General features: G+C 43.2%; 2 protein-coding genes across 16 annotated transcripts; one reads left to right on the forward strand and one right to left on the reverse strand.

The window, feature by feature from the left end:
• Positions 1-1115: 1115 nt before the first annotated feature.
• Positions 1116-7979, forward strand: LOC116848706 (bifunctional 3'-phosphoadenosine 5'-phosphosulfate synthase-like). Of its 12 annotated transcripts, none has more exons than XM_032825055.1 (8): positions 1116-1234; positions 4714-4864; positions 5031-5207; positions 5297-5929; positions 6181-6615; positions 6705-6911; positions 7015-7297; positions 7379-7979. In XM_032825055.1, exons 2-8 carry the CDS (start codon positions 4814-4816, stop codon positions 7483-7485), a joined length of 1893 nt encoding a protein of 630 aa, XP_032680946.1. In that variant the 5' UTR covers positions 1116-1234; positions 4714-4813; the 3' UTR covers positions 7486-7979. The 12 variants fall into 12 exon arrangements, with proteins under 12 accessions (XP_032680946.1, XP_032680954.1, XP_032680945.1 ...); XM_032825063.1 differs by having other exon boundaries at positions 1123-1234; positions 4723-4864; XM_032825054.1 differs by having other exon boundaries at positions 1126-1234; positions 4710-4864.
• Positions 7866-20391, reverse strand: LOC116848704 (NACHT domain- and WD repeat-containing protein 1). Of its 4 annotated transcripts, none has more exons than XM_032825045.1 (17): positions 20226-20391; positions 16771-17682; positions 16465-16688; positions 15767-15846; positions 15572-15694; positions 15100-15290; positions 14860-15020; positions 13396-13800; positions 12179-12936; positions 11297-11833; positions 10963-11203; positions 10139-10797; positions 9743-10049; positions 9429-9654; positions 8529-9241; positions 8150-8413; positions 7866-8002 (listed from the first exon to the last, which is right to left on the reverse strand). In XM_032825045.1, exons 3-17 carry the CDS (start codon positions 16571-16573, stop codon positions 7989-7991), a joined length of 4788 nt encoding a protein of 1595 aa, XP_032680936.1. In that variant the 5' UTR covers positions 16574-16688; positions 16771-17682; positions 20226-20391; the 3' UTR covers positions 7866-7988. The 4 variants fall into 4 exon arrangements, with proteins under 4 accessions (XP_032680936.1, XP_032680935.1, XP_032680937.1 ...); XM_032825044.1 differs by adding an exon at positions 18069-18920 and having other exon boundaries at positions 16465-17682; positions 20226-20387; XM_032825046.1 differs by having other exon boundaries at positions 15100-15242; positions 16465-17682.
• Positions 20392-20838: the final 447 nt, after the last annotated feature.

The following is a 20838-nucleotide window of genomic DNA, read 5'->3' on the forward strand; positions in this document are numbered from 1 at the left end:
TCTGTTTCTACGAGAAAGGATAACGCGCCAAGTCAAAATAGTCCGACAGCGAAAGTGTGGATGATTACATGCTACGACGTGAAAACTGATATGCGTGCAGTTATGCAAAGTTCGTTCGTGGAATAACGAAACGCAATATAAGACATAAGATCTTTCTTTGTGCATGTGTTGGAAATCGAGATTGCCACAAGTTATATCGATTTCAACCCTGTTCGCGAAAGGTCAGACAGACAACATTATTTAAAAAGTCCGATAGAGTTATATGTAATAAATCAATATAATTAAATCATGTTCTCTATTATTTGAAAAACGTCTGACATATTAAACAAGTTTCTTATAATTTATCACAGACTATTGTTTCAATTGAGAAGTATATATGTTTAGATAAATATTTGATCGTTTAGAAACGCCTATTTATAAGATATGATTAGAAATGAAAAAATAGACTCGTAATTAAAATTATTTGTGATAGACCATGAGTATTTTCAGACAAATATTTAATCGTTCAGTAAGCTATATTTAATATTTATCTGCGCGAATGTACATACTTTTCCATATAACTCGAATTATAAATTTATTTCTTTCGTTTTTAATTATACTTTATGATTAATTATCTGTAAACGACTGAATATTCATCTAAACATATATGTTCCAATTGAAACAATAGTCTATAATACATTCGTATAGAAAATTTTTCTAAAATATCAGATAATAGATCTGATATTTATTAGCCAAAATACGCTTCTGTTATATTGATGTTTTATGTGTAGCTCTATCAAATTTTTTTAAGCAGGGATCCGCGTTCAATACTCTCGAACAGTTTCTCGTAGTGGCAGGCGCTATTTTTCCTCATCTCGTTACGTTTCTTCCCGTCTTTTCACTCGCTTTCTCATGTCATTGTCGGTCATTTTCTCCTTCCCTTTTCATCGAAGTCATCGTTCTCTCTTGATCTCGATTTTTTCTTTCGACCTTTTACCAGCAAATTACTTGCGCTGGGAATAATCGTGTCAAACGTCGCCGATATCTTTTATATATTGGCAATTTATGTATATCTGCCTTCTCTTCGCCACTTCCCTTCACCCACCCGAACTAAATCCCGTGATGATATAATGGAAGAGCGCAGTATGCAGCGAGCCAGTGTCATCTGCATTCACATGTCGTTGAGAATCAGTTTCAGCATTTTTTCAATTTCCTCGTGACACCGCGCGTTTCGCTCTATCCAGTGAGATATTTTGTGAGTTTACAATCACAGTGACATCTATTTCCAACACTAAAAAGGGCATCTAAAAAGACGTGTGCAACATATAGGGGAGAGCGGGGCACAAAGGACCACTTAACATTCTAAGGTTAATAAAAAATTTATCAGTTATAGGAAATGGCTTAAAGTTGCTCAGAATATATCTACAAGGGTTATGCATACGCAGACAAAGTGTTAGTTTAATAACTGTAAGAGATTTTATTTTAAACATTAAAATTGTTGGAAAGAACAATAATCCTCTGTACCCCAAGCACGAAGCACAGAGGACCATGTATGATTTTCTATATATGTATGATAATATTTTGCCTATCAAACATATAAGTAGAAACAGAGTAATAAACATAAGCTTATCATTTCCAGATACACATATATGTATATATATGTGTGTGTGTGCGTGAAAGCAACATATGAAGTGAAAAAAACAATGTTTTATTGGCATTTCTTCCTTCATTTTTAATTAATAGGTACATAATAAGAACAATATATTTATTATATAATAACGAAAAAATATTTATTTATTATAATTAATATATATATTAATATATGTGCCCCAACGATCCCGGACCTCTGTGCTCCAAACACACACTTTACAATAAAATACACATATTTATGTCTATATGACAATGTAAAAATAATGTAAATATACACATAACTTCTTTAATGTATTGTGGATACGTTTGTGAAATATACGTTTCTTTAACGTATTGTGGATACATAGATACGTTTGTGAAATTTAATTTCACAATAATAATACTATGTCATTACTTTATACGAACATATTAATATTATATTTTAACACAAGCGTACTTTCAAAAGTGATCCTTTTGCAGTTTTTTTGTTACAACTTTCTTTATGAGGTTTGCTTACATGGCCTACTGTCATTACACTATTAGCGGTTGTCTGTTTATTGTAATTTCTTCATTTTCAAACGGATGACGTTTGTTTATCTGTTTTATAAGCGGTGGCTCTGTGCCTCCCTGGTCCTCTGTGCCCCCCTCTTCTCTAAGCATTTATTTTTGCTTCAAGTAATTTTATGTATACAGGGTGTCCGTCCATAAATGTCCGAGCAAATATCTTGTAACTGGTTATAGTTACAAGAAAGCGAAATTTACATGGCTCTTAGTCAGCTACAAAATGCATGTAAAATTTTTTTTTAACTCGTGATCTTTTCGAATTATGAAGGTTAACGTAGTTTTTTTAAATGGATACCTATAATTTTTTTTACATATTTATACAATAGGAGTAATTTGCAATCAAAATCATATTCAGTAAAAAATTGCTAGTATGCATCGTTTACGAGATAATCGCCATGTTAAGTTTTAAAATAATAAATTGTATTATGAATATTTTTGAATGTTTAATAGGTTGGAATGTAAAACAGTTTGAGAAAGTAAATAATGTTTTTTTATGAAACATTTACTAACACATAAATTGTTCGAAATTTTTACCATCACGATCGATACAGCATTCAACGCGTCTTATATTTCTCATTGTTAACTGCAGCATATCTATTGTAATACTTTTAACAGCTCTAGTGATCTTATGTCGTAATCTTATGTGTTAATAAATGTTTCATGAAAAAACATTTTTTACTTTCTCAACCTGTTTTACATTCCAACCTATTTAACATTCAAAAATATTCATAATAAAATTTATTACTTTAAAACTTAACATGCTGATTATCTCGTAAACGATGCATACTAGCAATTTTTTATTGAATATGATTTTGATTGACTCCTACCGTATAAATATGCAAAAAAATTATAGATATCCATTTAAAAAAACTACGTTGACTTTCATAACTCGAAAAGGTTATGAGTAAAAAAAAGTTTTTATATACATTTTGTAGCTAAGAGTCATGTAAATTTCGCTTATTAAACTTTCTTGTAACTTCAACCAGTTACGAGATATTTGCTCGGACATTTATGGACGGACATCCTGTATATTCAAACGCTTAAAAAAATTAAATTTTTAATAGTTTTAATTTTAAAGACAACAGTTAAATAAAAAAATTAAAAAATAGTTTTAATTTTAAAGATAATAGTTAAATAAGAAAATTAAAAAATAGTTTAATAGTATTAATTTTTAAGTTTTAATATAATAAACTTTAAAATTTAATTTATTAAAACGTTTGAACATGATTTATTTTCAAGATATTCTTGATAGCGATGTTAGATATTAAAAGATTGAAGTTGACTACAATATAATCGCCAAATCAGTAGACGAAATTTATTAGTTAATTTATTAGTTATCCTATTAGTAATCACAAATGTAATTTAATCGATTGATAAAATTAATTATTAATCATGTATAGTTAATCAGATAAAACTTTGGCGATTAATTAATTTTGATTATTGATTTGCCGATCATTTTAGTCAACTAAAATTTTAATTTATTAATGTTCAACACTGTTCGACACGTCGTTCACTGCGTTTAGTGAATATTATCTACTCTGTAGATAATATTCACCTCATATAAGATTAAGAGGCTCTGAGCCTCTTAATAAAATAATTAACTCAAAGAGGAATCTCTCTGATAAATAAAATTGTGATTGAGGACATCAGTTTCCGAGAAGAAAGAACTTGATATGATAAATTTACTATGTTTAAACTTAATTTATTGTACGAAGATAAGAATATGAAGCGAGCAAAGGTGTAGAGAGAGAGAAAGACCATTATTAAGTAACGAGGCAAATCGATAAGATTACGAATAGGAATTTATTGAATCTACAAATGATTAATTGTGCCACAAATGATGAAATATGTCCCAGACACATGACGATATATTTTCTCGAGGTCACGCGCGTTCGTTTGAAACCTGAGCTTCTTAAAGTTGCTGCGAGATATCGCGAATACACACGAATTTATCGTACGAAGCGTGACTGGTCGGAATTTTGAACTCAAATCGTTTGGTTTTGAATATCCTTTTACATCGATGCGTGTCGAAGATATCTACGTGGCGGAAAAGCATTACAATGAAAGTAACAAAAGATAAATCTCATCGTATTATTAAGAATAACGATAAGATAGAAAATTTATTATTTCACTGGCGTTATACGTACGCGTTCCGCGTAATCTTGATGATGTACGACATAAGTGCTGGAATTATCGGAGTACTTGTAAGTGGAATTTAAATATTTATCCATATGTAAGCGCGAACGCGCGCTCTCGTCACAGCAGGTTCGAATTCTTCCGGTATATTTTCAGCGATGAAAGTAACTTTCGTCGTACTTTCTCGAGTTTAACTTCGCACGAAAGATCAGTTCTCCGTAATTCGTCGCGCGCTCCGTCTGTTCGCACGTTGATCCATCAACTACAACACGAAGGGTTGATACAAAAAGATTAATATAACAATTAATGTCATTAATATAACAGTTAATATAACAAATACGACAAATATAAACATTAATATAACAATTTTCTCTTTTTTTCTATATCGCGGAATAATCAAGATAGATGTTATAGCGTATAGGTGTATTCTAATTGCACGACGACAGTTAATCTTATCGCAACAAGAGGAAGTTCGCTGATAAGTTGAGAACCGAACTGAACGGAAATGGGGATTTTCGCACGACCAATTGTGGAAATTTCGAGCACGCCGAGAGAGGTGAGATAGCAAAATATAAAATCTTGCGATGGCGATAATATTCGTATACAGGATGCGCGAACGGGAATGAAATGAGATACCACAGTTAGTTTGTGTTTCACTGCGTCGCAAGAATAACGGATAATTTAGTAAGCTAACGTTAAGCGAGTAACACGCTTGGATGCAGGGGCAAAAGATAGCGACGAACGTGACGTCACAGGCACATCATGTGTCCAGGAAGAAACGGGGTCAGGCGATCGGCTCTGTTGGAGGATTTCGCGGATGCACGATCTGGATGACCGGGTTGTCTGGCGCCGGGAAGACCTCCATCTCTTTCCAACTCGAGGAGTATCTCGTCTCTCGGGTAAGTTGCAACGACGCTATTGACTTCGTTCCTTGTCATTCTAACTGCTGCGCGTCCTCTCAACAAGTCTCTCCCGGTTGTTCGAACAGGGAATTCCCGCGTACAGTCTAGACGGCGACAATATACGCACCGGTCTGAACCGTAATCTCGGCTTCAGCAAGGAAGACCGCGAAGAAAATGTACGTCGCGTCGCCGAGGTCGCGCGACTCTTCGCCGACGCCGGCGTCATCGCCCTCTGCAGCTTCGTGTCGCCATTCGCGGCGGACCGACAAATGGCTCGCGAGATCCACGAGAACGCCGATTTGCCCTTTTTCGAGGTGTTCGTCAAGGCGTCGCTCCAGGTGTGCGAAAGTCGCGATGTCAAAGGACTCTACAAGAAGGCACGTCAGGGTATTATCAAGGGCTTCACCGGTATCGATCAGAAATACGATGTGCCGTCCGAGCCCGACCTCGTTGTCAACACGGAAAACATGAGCGTACAGCAATCCACTGAGCGCGTCATTGACTTTCTCCAATGTAAACGAATTATACCGGAATCTTGCGGTGTCGGGCAGCCTCTTGAGCTCTTCGTGAGCGACGATCGGCTGGCGGACGTTCGCAGAGAAATCACGGCTTGTCCGGCTTTGGAAATCGGCGAGGTGGACGTACAGTGGCTGCAGGTTCTCGCGGAGGGGTGGGCGGCGCCTCTGAAAGGATTCATGAGAGAAAATGAGTACCTTCAAGTAAGATTCAAGACTGGATAGCTTCGTCTGATTTACAAGATTATAGCTTTACCCAGTAAACACCAACTAATAATAACGTTACGTTGATGTTATAATTTCCCACTCAATAATATAAGTGCGATAAAATATGCGTTTACCCAACCGTTACATCGTTGAGTGGGAAATTATAACATTGATGTAGTGTTACTCAGTGTTTATTGAGTAAGAAGTATCACACAAACATCTCGAATACACCTTCTGTTCTTACACAGACGCTGCACTTCAATTGTCTATACGAGAACGGTGCTCAAATCAATCAATCAATCCCTATCGTTCTCGCCGTGAATGCCGACGATAAAGAGCGATGTTCTAATTTGGACACGCTCGTTCTCAGATATCAGGGCAGAGATCTGGCGGTTTTGCGCAAACCAGAATTTTACTATCATCGTAAAGAGGAACGTTGCTGCCGCCAATTCGGCACGAACGATCCCCGACATCCTTACGTAAAGATGGTCTTGGAATCTGGCGATTGGTTGGTCGGCGGTGATTTGGAAGTCCTCGAGAGGATTCGCTGGAACGACGGTCTGGATCGTTACAGGATGACGCCTAATGAAATTAGGGCCAAGTGTGTGGAGATGGGCGCCGACGCAGTTTTTGCTTTTCAGCTGCGAAATCCGATACACAACGGACATGCATTACTGATGCAGGTTCAGTGCCGCTCTTGTTGCACAAGATACTTTGCGAGAACTTGTCTATTAATTGCATAGAATCAGATAATCTTCTTTGTATATTTCAGGATACCAGGAAACGTCTCCTCGAGGAGCATGGCTTCAAAAAGCCGGTGCTTCTCCTTCATCCCCTCGGTGGTTGGACCAAAGATGATGATGTTCCATTGCCCGTTAGGATACGTCAGCATGAAGCTGTTCTTGAGGAAGGTGTCCTGCACGAAGACACTATTCTCGCTATTTTTCCTAGTCCTATGTGTTATGCCGGCCCTACGGAGGTAATATTTGTCAGTCGTTTTTTATATAAAAGCTTTACATATAAATAAATAAATAAATAAAATAATATATATAATAAATATGTAATAAATATACTAATTTCAGGTGCAATGGCACGCCAAAAGCCGTATGATAGCCGGTGCGAACTTTTACATCGTCGGCAGAGATCCCGCAGGCGTTCCTCATCCTGATAAATCCGCTACACCGGATGGCAACCTTTATGACAGCACTCATGGTGCACGTGTCCTTTCAATGGCACCAGGTTTGCAAAGTCTCGAGATCCTTCCCTTTAAAGTGGCCGCTTACGACACCAGGACGGAGAGTATGTCCTTTTTCGAAGCTGAACGAAGACAAGACTTTGTCTTCATTTCTGGTACCAAAATGCGTGGTAAATGCCTTTTTATTCTTATCATGCTTTACGCCTCTATATGCTGTTTTCAGTACTAATATTATTTTCTTTTCATACTAGGCTTGGCCAGAAATGGCGAGGATCCTCCCAAGGGCTTCATGACGCCGAAAGCGTGGAAGATTGTCGCAGAATATTATCAAAGTGTACACATACACGCAAAGAGTTAATAGTAATATTGGAGGATAAATAATATAATAATGTTAATATATACATACCCATACATGTACATATCTTGCAGCAACATTGCAGCAACACTGCTGCAACTTTTAACATTGCTGCAACGTTGCAGCAATATTACTGCAAGATCTTAGCTGCATGGAATAATGTATAAAGCATAATGCAATATATATAAGATGAATAACACAAAAAAATTATGTATAATATAACAAATACCGATATTGTATAAATAGCATGAAACATTTAACTAATATTAAAGCGATAGATAATAAAAAGTAAAATAAATATAGAAAGGTCAACAAGCCTGGAACCTTTGATCGATAAATAAGCTACTGTGAAATCGCTGAGATAATGAAAGAAGACTTGCATGTTGTTGCTAGTCTAATACCTCTGGTATCTTTATTTATTGCATCGAATGACATGGAAGGACATTTTGTAGCTTAAATATATTTGACGATCAGCCGAGAATCGGCGATGGAAAGTATTCTGCCATTTAATCTGGTACATCTGCAATACCATGTTCTATTATTTTTAAAATATTCGTGTTTTTATATTATAAAAAATAAGCCATTTTTTTTATCTACGTGACCCCAGCAGATAATTATATTATCTATTTACTAAGCAACTAAATATGGTGATAAAGTACACACTTACCCTCTTCAGAATCGGATATTCGAGTAGCTTGAAGCGAGCTTTGTTTCGTCAACGTTCGTGCTAGGCCTCGTGGTCTTGGCGGCGGAGATTGCTTGTTCCAAAGCGCTTCCAATTGGTCAAAGTGTTGGGACTGCGCTAAAGCGGCTTGCTCAGGACCCAGCCCAGTTTGCGAGCCGCTCAAGTCCGCCTTGCTGATTTCTTCCATTGATGCGCTTACACTGAAGCGACGTTTCAGACGCTCCTCAACGCTTGAGACTATAATACCTGAAGTATACATGAAATAATTATAGTAATATCATATTACATGAATTAAATCTAATAGATGTGATAAGATGGATAATCGCCAAGTAATTTAAATTCTACAAAGACGATTGATTACCTGACGTAAGATGTCCATACTTTCGCTGCCAAGTATAAGTATCTAAGGACACCTCCTTCTTCAGCAATCGCCTAGCGGGTCGCTTCGGTCCTGGTGGCCTCAGGTCCCGCGGTGCCACGTACGGTGGCAGTTTGACATATTGCGCGGGTGTATTGTGCAGACAGAGAATAGGCATGCACTTGTGTTCCAACAGGTGCACTGCCATTCTAGAACAATCAGTGGATATCTCGACACCCAAGACCGGCACATGTAGCATAATGGAGCTGAGTGAAGTGCCTTTTTTGGTGTCCCAGACAATGAGGCTCTTGTCCTCGCTTCCTGAAGCAGCCAGAGTGCCGTCGCCCGAGAGTCGCACACAGATCACGTAACCCAGGTGACCCGTGAGAGTGTGCAAGTCGGCGCCAGTGTTGATGTCCCAAACGATCAAGTTAGCGTCCCGAGAACCAGACACCACTATGGACTTGTCGATTACCGCAACCGCGACGCAAGTCACATGGTCAGTGTGGCCGACCAAGACCTGGGAAAGTTTACCACCAGCCAACTGCCACACCTTCAGGCTCATATCACGGGAGCCGGTGATCAGGTACTGAGAATCCGGCGTTGCCACTAAGCACGTGATGTCTTGCGAGTGCGACACTTGATGTTTCTCCTCGGGACCAGCGCCCAAACTAATTATGCGCACCTGGTTATCGCCAGATCCGCATACCGCATATCTGGAGTGATGGATTGGTTGAGCTGGGAGGAGGCGTTAGTACAAATGGGTCTTGAAATAGTGATTAGAGCTAAAGATGAATAGAAATGCAAAAAAGGAGATGAGAGTCCAAGTCCAAGTCCAAGTAGATCAGAAAGGAAAAATTATATCTTTATATTTTTACTATGAATTCTTTCCTTATACATTACCTCATATCAGACGCGACAGCAAAGCATCGCCCGGGTCCGCAAACAGATTGTATCAGTGTGCCACTGTCTGCTGCCCAGACTCTAATGGTACCAGCCCGATCTGAACTGACCACTCTTCTCCCATCTAGCATAGCAGTGACAGCAGTTACCGGCGCTTGGTGTCTGAAAGTAGCCACGACGAGGCCCAGAGTCAACCCCCATACACGTACAGTCTTGTCTTCAGATCCTAGGTAAATATATACAAATTCTCAGGTCATTATCAATTGATGTATTAAAAGTGCTAAGACCAGTTATAGTTTCATAAAAATATGTGCCAGATGCAACGAAGAGTCCTGACGCGGAAAATGCGATGCACGTGATGCTGGCGATGTGTCCCTCCAAGGTAGACAACAATTCGTGAGTGTTGAGCTGCCAGAGATTGACTAGAGAATCGACGCCACCGGTGACCGCCATTGCACCATCCCTGGAGATGTCCAAGCAAGATATCGGCGCGGTGTGCGGTTGCAGGGAGTCCTGTTTGCCGGGTTTCTGCGGTTTCGGCGGTGGTTCCTCACCGCGGAAACTCCAGTAAGTCACACGACCTCCTCCGCCGGTTATCAGAAAGTCGTCTTTCTCAGTTACCTGTACGAAATGAATATATTATATATTATATATTATTAGGTATAGAATAAACAAGGAAACACGACAAAATCACCATTACGTTTACTCACTTTAACTGAAGTGACGCTCGTTGACGGGTTAGCGGGCAAGGTTTTAATCAATCTTCCGCTGTGCATATCGAACACGGATACTCTGCCTTCGGTGCCTCCTGCAATAGCTCTTCTGCAATCCTTCGCCAAACAGAGGCTTTTAACTGGCCCTTGATGACCTCTGAGCGTATGGATCTCCGTGCCCGTAGCCAAAGACCTCAGATAAAGCTTTTGGTCCTCGCAAGCAGCCAGAAGGAAAACCGAGTCAGCGGACACATCTAACATGGCCACTGGAGATGGAAGAACAATGCTGTTGAGAAGGATGAAGCTCTCCAAGGACCAGAGACAAACCGTGCCGTCGGCCGATCCGGAAACCAGGACCTCCCCGGCTGAATTGACGCGAATAGTGGTGACGGGGCCACGATGATGATCAACTTTCATCAGAACCTCGCCGGTGAGCAAACTAGTGGCGATAATTCTGGAATCCTCACCACCGCTCACGATAACCGAGTTGTTGAGAGCTGTAGTTAAAGTGAGGATAGGCGCGATGTGCTCGCAAATCCGACGTTTCATGACGAGGTCTTTCATGTCCCAGACGATAATGGAGGTGTCCTCGGAGCCAGTTAGCAGATATTGTGATTGATGTGTGACAGCTAAACATGAGATCGGACTAGAGTGTCCTGAAATAAGAAGGAAAGAAAGGCATTAATTAATAACAGTTATCAATTTATGCTGTTAGTCTCCGTGAAGGGCAGACGCGTAGAAACAAGTTGAAATAAAGAGGAAAGATATCCCGGAAATGACATCAACTCACTATTAAGCCACATCTCTCGCTGTCCTCCTACCTTTAAACGTATGGACGAGTTGACCAGACATGACGTGCCATAGCTGTGCATCACCTTGTGGTGGCACGACGACGACGTGCTGGCCAGATGGTGCTGCTTCGATCAACTTGACCCCCTGAGGACATGTAAGCGCTCGGATCTGCAGCGGTAGAGGTGGCTGCAGCCACCCATTCAAGGGCACGAGCAAAGGGGCGGTGTAACCGTCGCACCAAGCCATAGCCGCCATGACCATTCTACTAACCTTGAAGAAGCGAGTTGAATGAGATTTTTCCTATCTACGGCGTTACGGTGTGGAAATCACTCATCTTATCGATAGAAGACAGAAGAAACTTACGAGGTCGCCGCCATCCTCGGCGACCGGCCTTAACCAGCAGATGAGCTGCGCCGCGAGTTGAAGCGGATCTCTGGTGAGAACATCGCTGGACTTTCTCACGGCATAATATACGAGCTCCAGGTCACGCTCGAGGAGGTATCGTCTCGCATGCTCGAGGACACAACGGAGGTAGCTCACGGAGATCATCTGTACGGCTGCAAGTAGGAAATCGAAAGCGCAGACGGCGAGTTTCTTCAGTTTATCGACGTCGGAAGCGCGCAAAAGGTGTAGCCACGCCTCCTCGACGTGCCGCAGCGTATATGTGATGTCTTGGCTCTGTGGCGCGCTTTGAAACGGCGTTTCCTTGGCGGGCGCCGAGGAAGTCGCTGGATTCTCCGACTTTTCGGAATTGTCGTCGGCGTCCTCGGAGAAGAAGAGGCTTGCCAACTCTGTGTAGTAGCCGCGGGAAGTATCCTGATTCGAGAGGTACTTCCTGAGAGCAATCTCGCGACATTGTCCGCGCCAGGAGAACAGCAGTCGACCGCTCATCACTCGCACCTAGAAGAATAGTTTGTAAAGCTGAAAGATAATACGAGAATTTACCATGGATAGATGATGAAATCAAAAGCCTGAGCCTGATCAGCTGCTCAATTTATCAGATTAGTGCAAAAAATTTGTCATTTTTCTATTAAATTCTCATAGGAAGTTTAGGTATTCAAAGTAAAATAGGAAATCCTCGTTGAATACCTAAAAAAGTACCGAGTTAACGTTGTTCATTTTATTTGAAAAAATGATTAATCCTTCGAAATTAGATAATTTGGTTTTCTATTTTGTTTGACAAACACGACAATACCTTTGACAGTAACTTAATACTACGCGTCCTACACGGTATCGAAAGCTTACTCTAAGCCACGGCGCGAATGTTCTTCTGACTAGACACCAGGTTGCAAAGTTGAAGTGGCTCTCCTCTAAGAGTAACGGCCCTTCGCCGCCGGTCGGCATGATCAGCTCGAGTATCTCCGTCTCCGACAGGCCGTACTCGGTGCAAGCGAGAATCGAGGCGACTCGCGTGGCCGCGTCGAGTCCGATCAGACTTTCCAGCTGTTCCAGGGTCGCATCGACGCGCGGTGACACGCACGTGCGCCCAACGAGTTCGACGAGAACATCGGTGGCGCGCAGACGATCCTTCTGAAGCGGCGTGAGGCGCATCCCTTCGGGCGGCAACGCGGTTGTCGCGATGAAGTGAACGCCGGCGGGAAGCGTGAGCGGTAACCACGACAGGGCAGCGACAATGTCGCACTCGAGCGGATGGAAGCGATGGAGATCGTCGAACAGAATGACCAGCTGTTCCGGCAACGGATGTTCCTCGATGCGGCGCATAATGAGACTGAACCAGTTGTTGAGATAGAGCGGATCGAAGGAGGCGTCGCGCGGCAGGTTACCGTCGTTGTCACCGGCGAGGAAGCCGACGTGCTGGCAGAGGATGCGGAGGAGCTCCAGGCTGTAGGCGGAACGTGGCGTCGAAGCGCAGAGCCGGACAACGCGGAGCGTCGGCGCCGCGAACCAGTCGGGTGAATCCTGATAGATGCGCGCGAGAATGGAGGACTTGCCGGACGACTTGGGCCCGCAGATCAAGATGGGTCCGTGCTTATGCTCCTTGCCTGCAGAGATGTATGTTACGGATATAATCGTTCAGTCTCCACATAACGTAAAAATTAAAGTGTTAGTATTATTAAAATGTTACTATAATATCTCAATAAATTCAATCTTTTTTGGGGAATATAATGTGTTGTAGTATACGCGCCGAAAGAATTTTAAAGTAAAAATTATTATAGGGTTTCGTATATAACCAAGGAATAAATAAATTTAATATTTAAGTTTTTAAGTTTTAAAGCCCATTCTACAATTGCGTAAGCGTAGTCGTGAACGTAAGAGTCAACCAATCCGAATGTTTTATTCACTGATTGCTTTACTCTGATTGGTTGTCGTAATCATTTACAACCACTTACAACCACGTTCACGCAATTGTAGAATGGGCTTAATATTGATACAGTATTTTTGTGGATTTTTGCACGTTCTTACGAGAGATCACGAGTCTGTCTTTGAAAACGGGAACGCACCTGCAAGGATAAGTTGCTTGACTCGTTTCACAGCCTCGTCGCCCTCGTCGGCCAACGGCAGTTGTCGCAGAAGCGCGAAATGCGCCATACTCTCGGCGTAAACCTCCTGAACCATCTTCTTGCGGCTCTTTATCTCCGGGTCGGCCTCGACGGACATGTTCACCAGCTGCTGGAGCCTATCCAGTATCAGTTGGCGGAATTTTCCGAGATAGTCTTCGTGGATGTCGTGGTCGGCGTCGATGCCGCCGTTACGGTGTTCCACGGACAAGCGCAAGACGTTGTCGTGAGGTAGGACCGATTCGATGCGAGCTTTGAGTTCGATGGCCGCTGGTGCACTTGTAGGCGCATCGCCGCCTGTCCACTCGCGGATCACAGCCATTATTCCCAAGCCCTGCTGGTCTAGACCTGGCGGGAACGTGTCGACGATTTATCACCGATGTTGTAATCATTACACATGTAACAAGGCGGAATTATCGGTACTGTTACACGTGTCTCTTGGTGCTTCTGTCTCTGCATAGTGAGGTTGTCGGAGAGCTCGTTATTAACACACTCGCAGCGTGTATAATACCTTGTACGTCGGGAACTTGCATCAATCGTTAATTAATTAACGCGCGAAATATTCATGAACGATTGTCTAGCGGATTGACTGATTGCAAGAATAAACCGTTGCGAGCGGCAATTAAATTTCCAGACAGAGAAAGAGAAGGCGGCGCTGAACAAAGCACAAAGCGCTTCGATTTCTAGTCTTTCTGTTCTTTGTTATAACGCACAATAACGCGGCGAGTGCGTTATATTCCCGGTGAACAGCCGCAACGCGTCGCTACACGGAGAATAATTTAAGCAGCGCGCAACGCCTGACCTAGAAGGGATCCTCTTCTGGCGGACAAGGCTCGATAGGCCATGTCAAGCGCGATGTCAGAAATTCATCAAATATTGACGGCTATGAAGGCGGTGGCAGCGCCAATATCCCGATTTGCATTTCGTTACTTATTTACGAACTTGCGGAAGTGTGACGTGCACGGATTGTTACATATATTCGAGTTACAACGATTCACGATCCTCGTCTAAAGTTTCAAAATTAAAAAAAAAATATATATATATATATATTTGGTAAAAGAAAGATACAAGATCCAATAACCAAAATGTTAGCGGTATGTTGCTGGCAGATTGGCGGTGGTTTCGATTCGACTACCGTGATAGATTCATAGCCGTCTGTGTTAAATTTGTATTTTAACACAGTCGACAGAGCCTGCTGGTGTAATTTTACAGCAGATTGACGGAAGTGGAGCAGGATTCCATTTGAATATATTTAAATGGTTACAGAACGGCAGATCCTGCACGATTTCTGCCGACAAAATTAACAGCAGACACTGCACTAAAGTTCCTGCAAGTTTGGCTATCTGGCAGACATGGGATTTCGAGTGATTTTCGTAGTTCCAGTGAATCTTAAATGTTGACACTCACTTAGGCCGTACTCTAGCTGTCGTTCTGCCGTGCTCTTCAGTATGTATCTCAGTTCCTGGTTCTCCGGTTGCTCCAGGATCGCCGCTTCCGCGGCAGTCTTCAGCGCCTGACGCAACTCCGGTTCTTGATTCTTTTTCCAGTCGCACTGAGCTGTTTCCACACTGTTTACAAGTCCGTTTATTAGTGGATCGAAGATAAAGAGCTTCCGGAGAGGAGTAATATTTCAAACATCAGCTTTACCTGCTTGCTTTCAAAACGTAACACTGCCCATTGTGGTCGTAATAATCCTTGAGAATGGCACAATGCGCGTGAAGAGCTTGAAAAGTTGTTTTCTTCAACTCCGTGGGTATCCATCCTGCGGTGTATGTTGTTCCCGCCAGCAGCTGAAAGGATAACAAATGGACGAGTCGTTCCTCCGAGCGCGTGTTACACTGCAAATGTAGACGAAAGGGTGAAGAAGGGGGTGACGTGGCGATAAAAATGACCTCATTGGTAACACGAACGAAAAAGAAAAGGGAAAAGAGAACCGCGAGTTGCAAATGCCTTCGTAGCGCGGCAGTATTCGCGGTAACTGACACGAGCCGTTAAAATATTTCGTAGTCAGAGGATATAAAGTCGTTATATATAAGGTCGTTGCTATATTACGCGATGATGAAAAATAAATATCACGACAGTCGGTATATCAGCCGAGCGAGTGTCGCGTATCTCTCACCAAGAGGAAGCATCCCCTGGAATGCAGATGGCACGCGCTTATCTCCTCCAAGAAGTATTCCGCGAGACGTGGGTTGACGTCCGGGTCATCACCGGTACCATATTGCATGTCCACTAGAAGCACCTGCGCAAAAGTCAACTCGTCGCAGGTGGTGTCGGAGTTCGATCATCAAGGCAAATGAATTCGCGAACTGACCTCGATCCCTATGTCGTCGTAGATCGATTGCAATTCCGGACCCACCACCTCCAGCAGCTGTTTGCGCTCTTCCGGAAAGTCTAGTTGGCACGATCGCCGAACGAATTCAATCAAACGTTAATGAACTCTCGCACGCCCGAATAAACTCTCTGAATGGTTTTTCACATCAATACATCAAATCCACCGAAAATTTTTCATAAAAATATTAAATATACCACACTATAGTCTATTTATATCTTTAAAATCGTGCGTGATGATGCACCAGTCTTTTTTGATTAATAACTTAAAAATCTGCGTGATTTTTTGCAAAATGATAGATGACTTTTTTGTTCAGTTTGATCTGGTATATAAACACACAGCGGCAGACATTGCCATCAGCAATATCCGTCGTAACGATCATTTACCAACCTTCTTTAATTAATAACACAAAATTTTGTGGTTTGCGAAACGGTAAAGGAATTTTACGTTCAATTTGAAGAGTTCTGTCTGCACACAGCAGGTGTGTCAACAATATATATATTATATATATTAAACATATTAAACATATATATACTTAAAACAATATAAATATATATATATATATATATATATATATATATATATATATATAAATATATATTTATATTTAAAAAAAATACATATATACTTCATGAAAATATATAAATATATCTCATAGAAATTATAAATTTCAAACTCACCGTTCCTCTCGCCAGCGATGAATATCTTGATAAGCCTCGGTGCTGGCAAATGTGCCGGGGGTGGGCCACCCTTAATCACCCCGGCGATCAGTTCCACCTCGAGATTCATATTTGCTGAGACTTCCCGATACGAGTCAGGCGATAATCATCGTACACCGACTGCTATATATTCGCTACGCCTGCTACACGCTGTTTACATTCGCGTCCGCGTTTCCCCTGCAGCCCTGAGATATTTTTATTTCCGATCCCTAACAATGTTGTATCGTTCGATCGTCGATTCCGCTGACCGTATTATTATTAGAGAACCTTTCAGTAGGAGATGTAGCACGGTCCCTCTGAACGTTGCATTCTTTATATCCTCAAGATGTCCGCGGATTCTTGGATTCCCGAACGTATGGACCCCAAAGTTTCAACTTGGATGCGCGGCTAAAACTTCTCCGATTCTTCTTTTATTATCAGACGCTCGAACGTGGGACAGTTTGCTTATAGATTGATAGAATTCTCGATCGTTAGACTTTGGAATCTCGACATCGGACGCGAGGTCGACCAAGTATCAGGCGCTCCTCAAAATTTTGTAGATCTCGAATGCAGAGAACTCTCAGATGTCTTCCGTCGTTCTGACTTCAGAAGCGTTTCTATCGCTCGCAAGGTACTCGTGTGTCGATATATGTATATTTGATCGATCCGGCGATCAGTAATTAAACAATATATAATAATCCATGCTCAACAAATAATGGAGATCGTGATTTTCGATCTGCAGCTCGTTCATATATATATATATAGAGAGAGAGAGAGAGAGAGAGAGATTCATATATATATTTATATATCTATTTAATATATATAATATATATATATATATATATATATTTAATATATATATAATTCGATAACTAACCAGCTACGATTGTCTTCGCTTGCGAGTGCAACGAGCGTTACATTGATTCGCTAATTACGATTAGGCGATACCCTTGATTGCCGCCGATACGTTCTCCACCGGTCGCCGAGTGATAATGCATAAGATCGACGAGTTGCGAAACTCGTCCTGATCGTTAACGTGACTTCTCCTCCGGTCCACGTTAACGTTAGTTTGTACTTGTCCCGAGCGTGCTCATTGGTCGTTGCCCGTCGGTGGTCGGAGGTATGCCAGGGCTTGAGGGAGGACGTCAAGACCCTCGGTACATGCGCACCCTATGTTCCCATTTTAAGGGCGGGGGTCATCTGTAAAGGGAGAACACATTCCGGATAATAATGTGGCGTAACCTTGCGTTTCTACTCATCGCGAAACCCTCGCGACTCCCTCGCGGCGCTTCAGCCTCAGCCACGAGCGAGAACCTCGCCGCCGGGAGAGCTTTTGCCGAGCTTTTCTCGCTGACGCGCGCGAGCGGGCGGGCGGGCGGGCGAGCGGGCGCGAATCGATTCAGCATTCTTTTTGTGGATTCGGAGCGTGCGTGTGCCGCACTTCACGCACAAGAATACGAGCATTTTCGGGGGTTTCGTGATGCGATGCGATGCGTATCGATCTTCTCGTCCGAGTCGTTGGTCGCGGACGACTCTCGCGCATGGCCGGTCGTGTGTGCGAGTTTACATTACGTGCGAGTACATACATCGATCATTAATCTGAAATTTACAGGACGCAATCTCCATCAACGTCTGTCAGGTGCACGCAGCAGCAGCAGCAACAACGATGGCGGCGGCAACGACGGCGGTGGTGGCGGCGGCGGCGGCGGCGACGGTAGAAGCGGTGGAGGTGGTGGCTGCGTCGGCGGAGGTGGATCGCAGCTTGTATATATGAAATTGCTTGAGAGCTAGCGTGAACTTTTGACCCGCGGCGCAGGCGGACGAAGCCCGCTCGTGGCCATTGTTATTTTTGTGGAAATTCGAGCTTGCGCGTATCATCGACGTACACTGGTCCGCGATGGGAGATGTTCATCGGGCAAATGGAGTCCGAGCACACAGGATGAGATCGATCGCAGCGATCGATTTGCGGGACGGTACGTTCGATCGAGGAAAAGATCTCCCGCTGCACATCGTGACTCGTCCGGGAGGGGATTTTTTAGCTTGTTTGCAGACTTGTTTATCAGCTTACCGATGACGTTTCGCTATCGGCAGTTTCCTTTAGCCGCGGAACTCCGATTACGTGTTGCATCCTCCTGAGGATGAGGTAGGCGACGAACGCGCGTACATGTGCAAATGTTTGCCGTTGCGCGCTCATGCAATTCTCAGCCGTGGCGATAGGCACACAGCAAACAAGCTTTTAGCACCGTCGAGCGTACAAATTATCGCGTCCTCGCGACGCGGCTAGATCGACCGGGAGGAGAATCGGCAACAAGACGCGGTCGCAGTATCACGGCGGATGCTGGCTCTCGCGAGAGACGCAAGAATCGTGAAAAATTCCAGCGCGCGTCCTCTGACCATGTTTCGTCCGCATGCAATTTTCACGCGCCAAAGAGCTACGTCTGTAATAATACAATGTATCATGTACATGTAATATGTGCGGCAAGATAACACCTCTTTCTTCCAAGATTTAGAATGTAAACGAACAGAAAGAGAGAGAGAAAGAGGGGGGGGGAAGAAAGAGAAGAAGAGAGAGGGAGAGAGAGAGAGAGAGAGAGAGAACGGCCGAATTTCCCGACGAATCGAATTACGATCAGGGTGTTGCATGTAATTCGACCGTTTCGAGTATCGCGCGATGGGTTGAAGAGAGTAGTCGGTCAGTCAATTATAGGCCGATAGAGATTGATATCGGTACTGCCAGGAAAAATATGAAAGAAAAAGGAAAAGAGAGGAAGGAAAATAACCGCGGCGCGAGAGGCGTACGATAAGATAAAAATAGAAGAATACCATCCTCTTGGAGGAGATTGTCGCTAAACATAGTTCGAACCGTGAAGTCGACCAATTAACCTTCCGCCAACCTTCGAAGCATCTCGGCCGCGCATTTGTTTACAACGCTTACACTGAATTGTGCTGCAAAATTTTCTCACCGAGCAACGCCGATCTGCAGTTAATCGTTTCAATGAGCATTTTTTATTTTGTCTTGTCGCCGATTCTTCAATGGGTGAATTATTAGCTGTGGCGGGCTCGAGAGAGATTTGCAAACGAACAATCAAAACATCAAAATTTCTCAAGATCATTTGCTTTGATTCGTTTCTCTGATTATTTAGGGCATTCCACGCGCGCGAGCGCGCACGTACGTGTTGCGCGCGCGCGTGTGTGTGCGTGCGTGTGTGTGTGTGTGTGTGTGCGTGTGCGTACGTGCGTATGTACCTTTGTAATTACAAACCGCCATCTTTTGAATTAATTAATCGCGTTCGTTATCGAAATCATAACGAAGCGAGTCACTCGAATACTTTGCGAGCGCGATCGAGATCGAGATCGAATCGCGTTTTGCGACTATCGACGAGACGAAACGTCAAATCCGTCAGACGATCACGTTCCCGAAATACGAATTTATTAAACACCAGAAGCCGCATTCTCCTCGCGCGGAACCTCCATTCGATTCTATTCTACTCGATCCCCTCCTCTCCTCCCGTCCACGCGCGGAGGTTCTATTTGAATCTCGCTGGAGAGCCCATTCTCTTCATGCGTTTTATCAGCCGCAAAATGAGCATTGTAAACGTCCGTCGCCGTCGCCACCCGCGGTGATCGCGCGAAGAAAGGGATGGTGAAAATTACGGCGCGGTTTCCGCGCACCGTCTGTCTGGCCGGTCGATGCGGGACCCAAAAGAAGGGGGAAGGGGCGCCAGTCAAAACACAAGGCTTACCAGGTCGTCGGGCAGAGCTATCGCGACGAAGGCCTTCACCTGCTCGCGCTCACGACGGTACCACTACTGATAACGCGTCAGTCAAACGGCCGACGCCTCCGAGCGGCCGAACGTCGAGCGCCGACGCCGTCGCCGCCGTCGTTTCCGCCGCCTCCGCCGTCGCTGCCACCGTCGACGCCGACGCCGATATTAGCGAGCTGGAGTAGGGATGATTATCATACATCGATGTTATCTACATGACCGATACAGATCGATTTGCATTTCATACCAGACATTATCTTTTTTTTGCACATATGAATAAATGCATCGAGGCGCAGCATCTGCATTCGCGAGCTCCCACGGGCTATTCAACGGCCAGTGCAACAGCACTATTAATGAACGTGCGTCCTGAAATGAAAAACTGATGTGTATGACTTGTTTTTTAAATCATTCTCTTACCCAGATAGACATACTTCGGCATATCATCTAACTAGCGCAAGCACGCAAAAGAATTTTTTTAGTATATAAAAAAAGTCATCCGATGTCATTGCAGCAACACCGCGGCGACATCTGATTCCATACACATGAAGATTGCTGCTTATTTTCCCCGAAAGAGAATGCGATTAATCTGGAA

This window comes from Odontomachus brunneus, unplaced genomic scaffold (assembly GCF_010583005.1).
Source record: "Odontomachus brunneus isolate Ranch 3 - 2012 unplaced genomic scaffold, Obru_v1 Obru_scaffold_097, whole genome shotgun sequence".
In the NCBI taxonomy this organism is placed as follows: Eukaryota; Metazoa; Arthropoda; class Insecta; order Hymenoptera; family Formicidae; genus Odontomachus; species Odontomachus brunneus.

Coding starts and splice junctions, on each gene's coding strand:
- LOC116848704 (XM_032825045.1), bottom strand. CDS start 16,573: ATGAATCTCGAGGTGGAACTGATCGCCGGGGTGATTAAGGGTGGCCCA. Junction 13,801..14,859: donor ACAGCTAGAGTACGGCCTAA/GTGAGTGTCAAC, acceptor CGTTCCCGCCAG/GTCTAGACCAGCAGGGCTTG. Junction 10,798..10,962: donor ACTCGTCCATACGTTTAAAG/GTAGGAGGACAG, acceptor TTCTTATTTCAG/GACACTCTAGTCCGATCTCA.
- LOC116848706 (XM_032825055.1), top strand. CDS start 4,814: ATGGGGATTTTCGCACGACCAATTGTGGAAATTTCGAGCACGCCGAGA. Junction 6,912..7,014: donor GTTATGCCGGCCCTACGGAG/GTAATATTTGTC, acceptor TACTAATTTCAG/GTGCAATGGCACGCCAAAAG. Junction 7,298..7,378: donor TTCTGGTACCAAAATGCGTG/GTAAATGCCTTT, acceptor TTTTCATACTAG/GCTTGGCCAGAAATGGCGAG.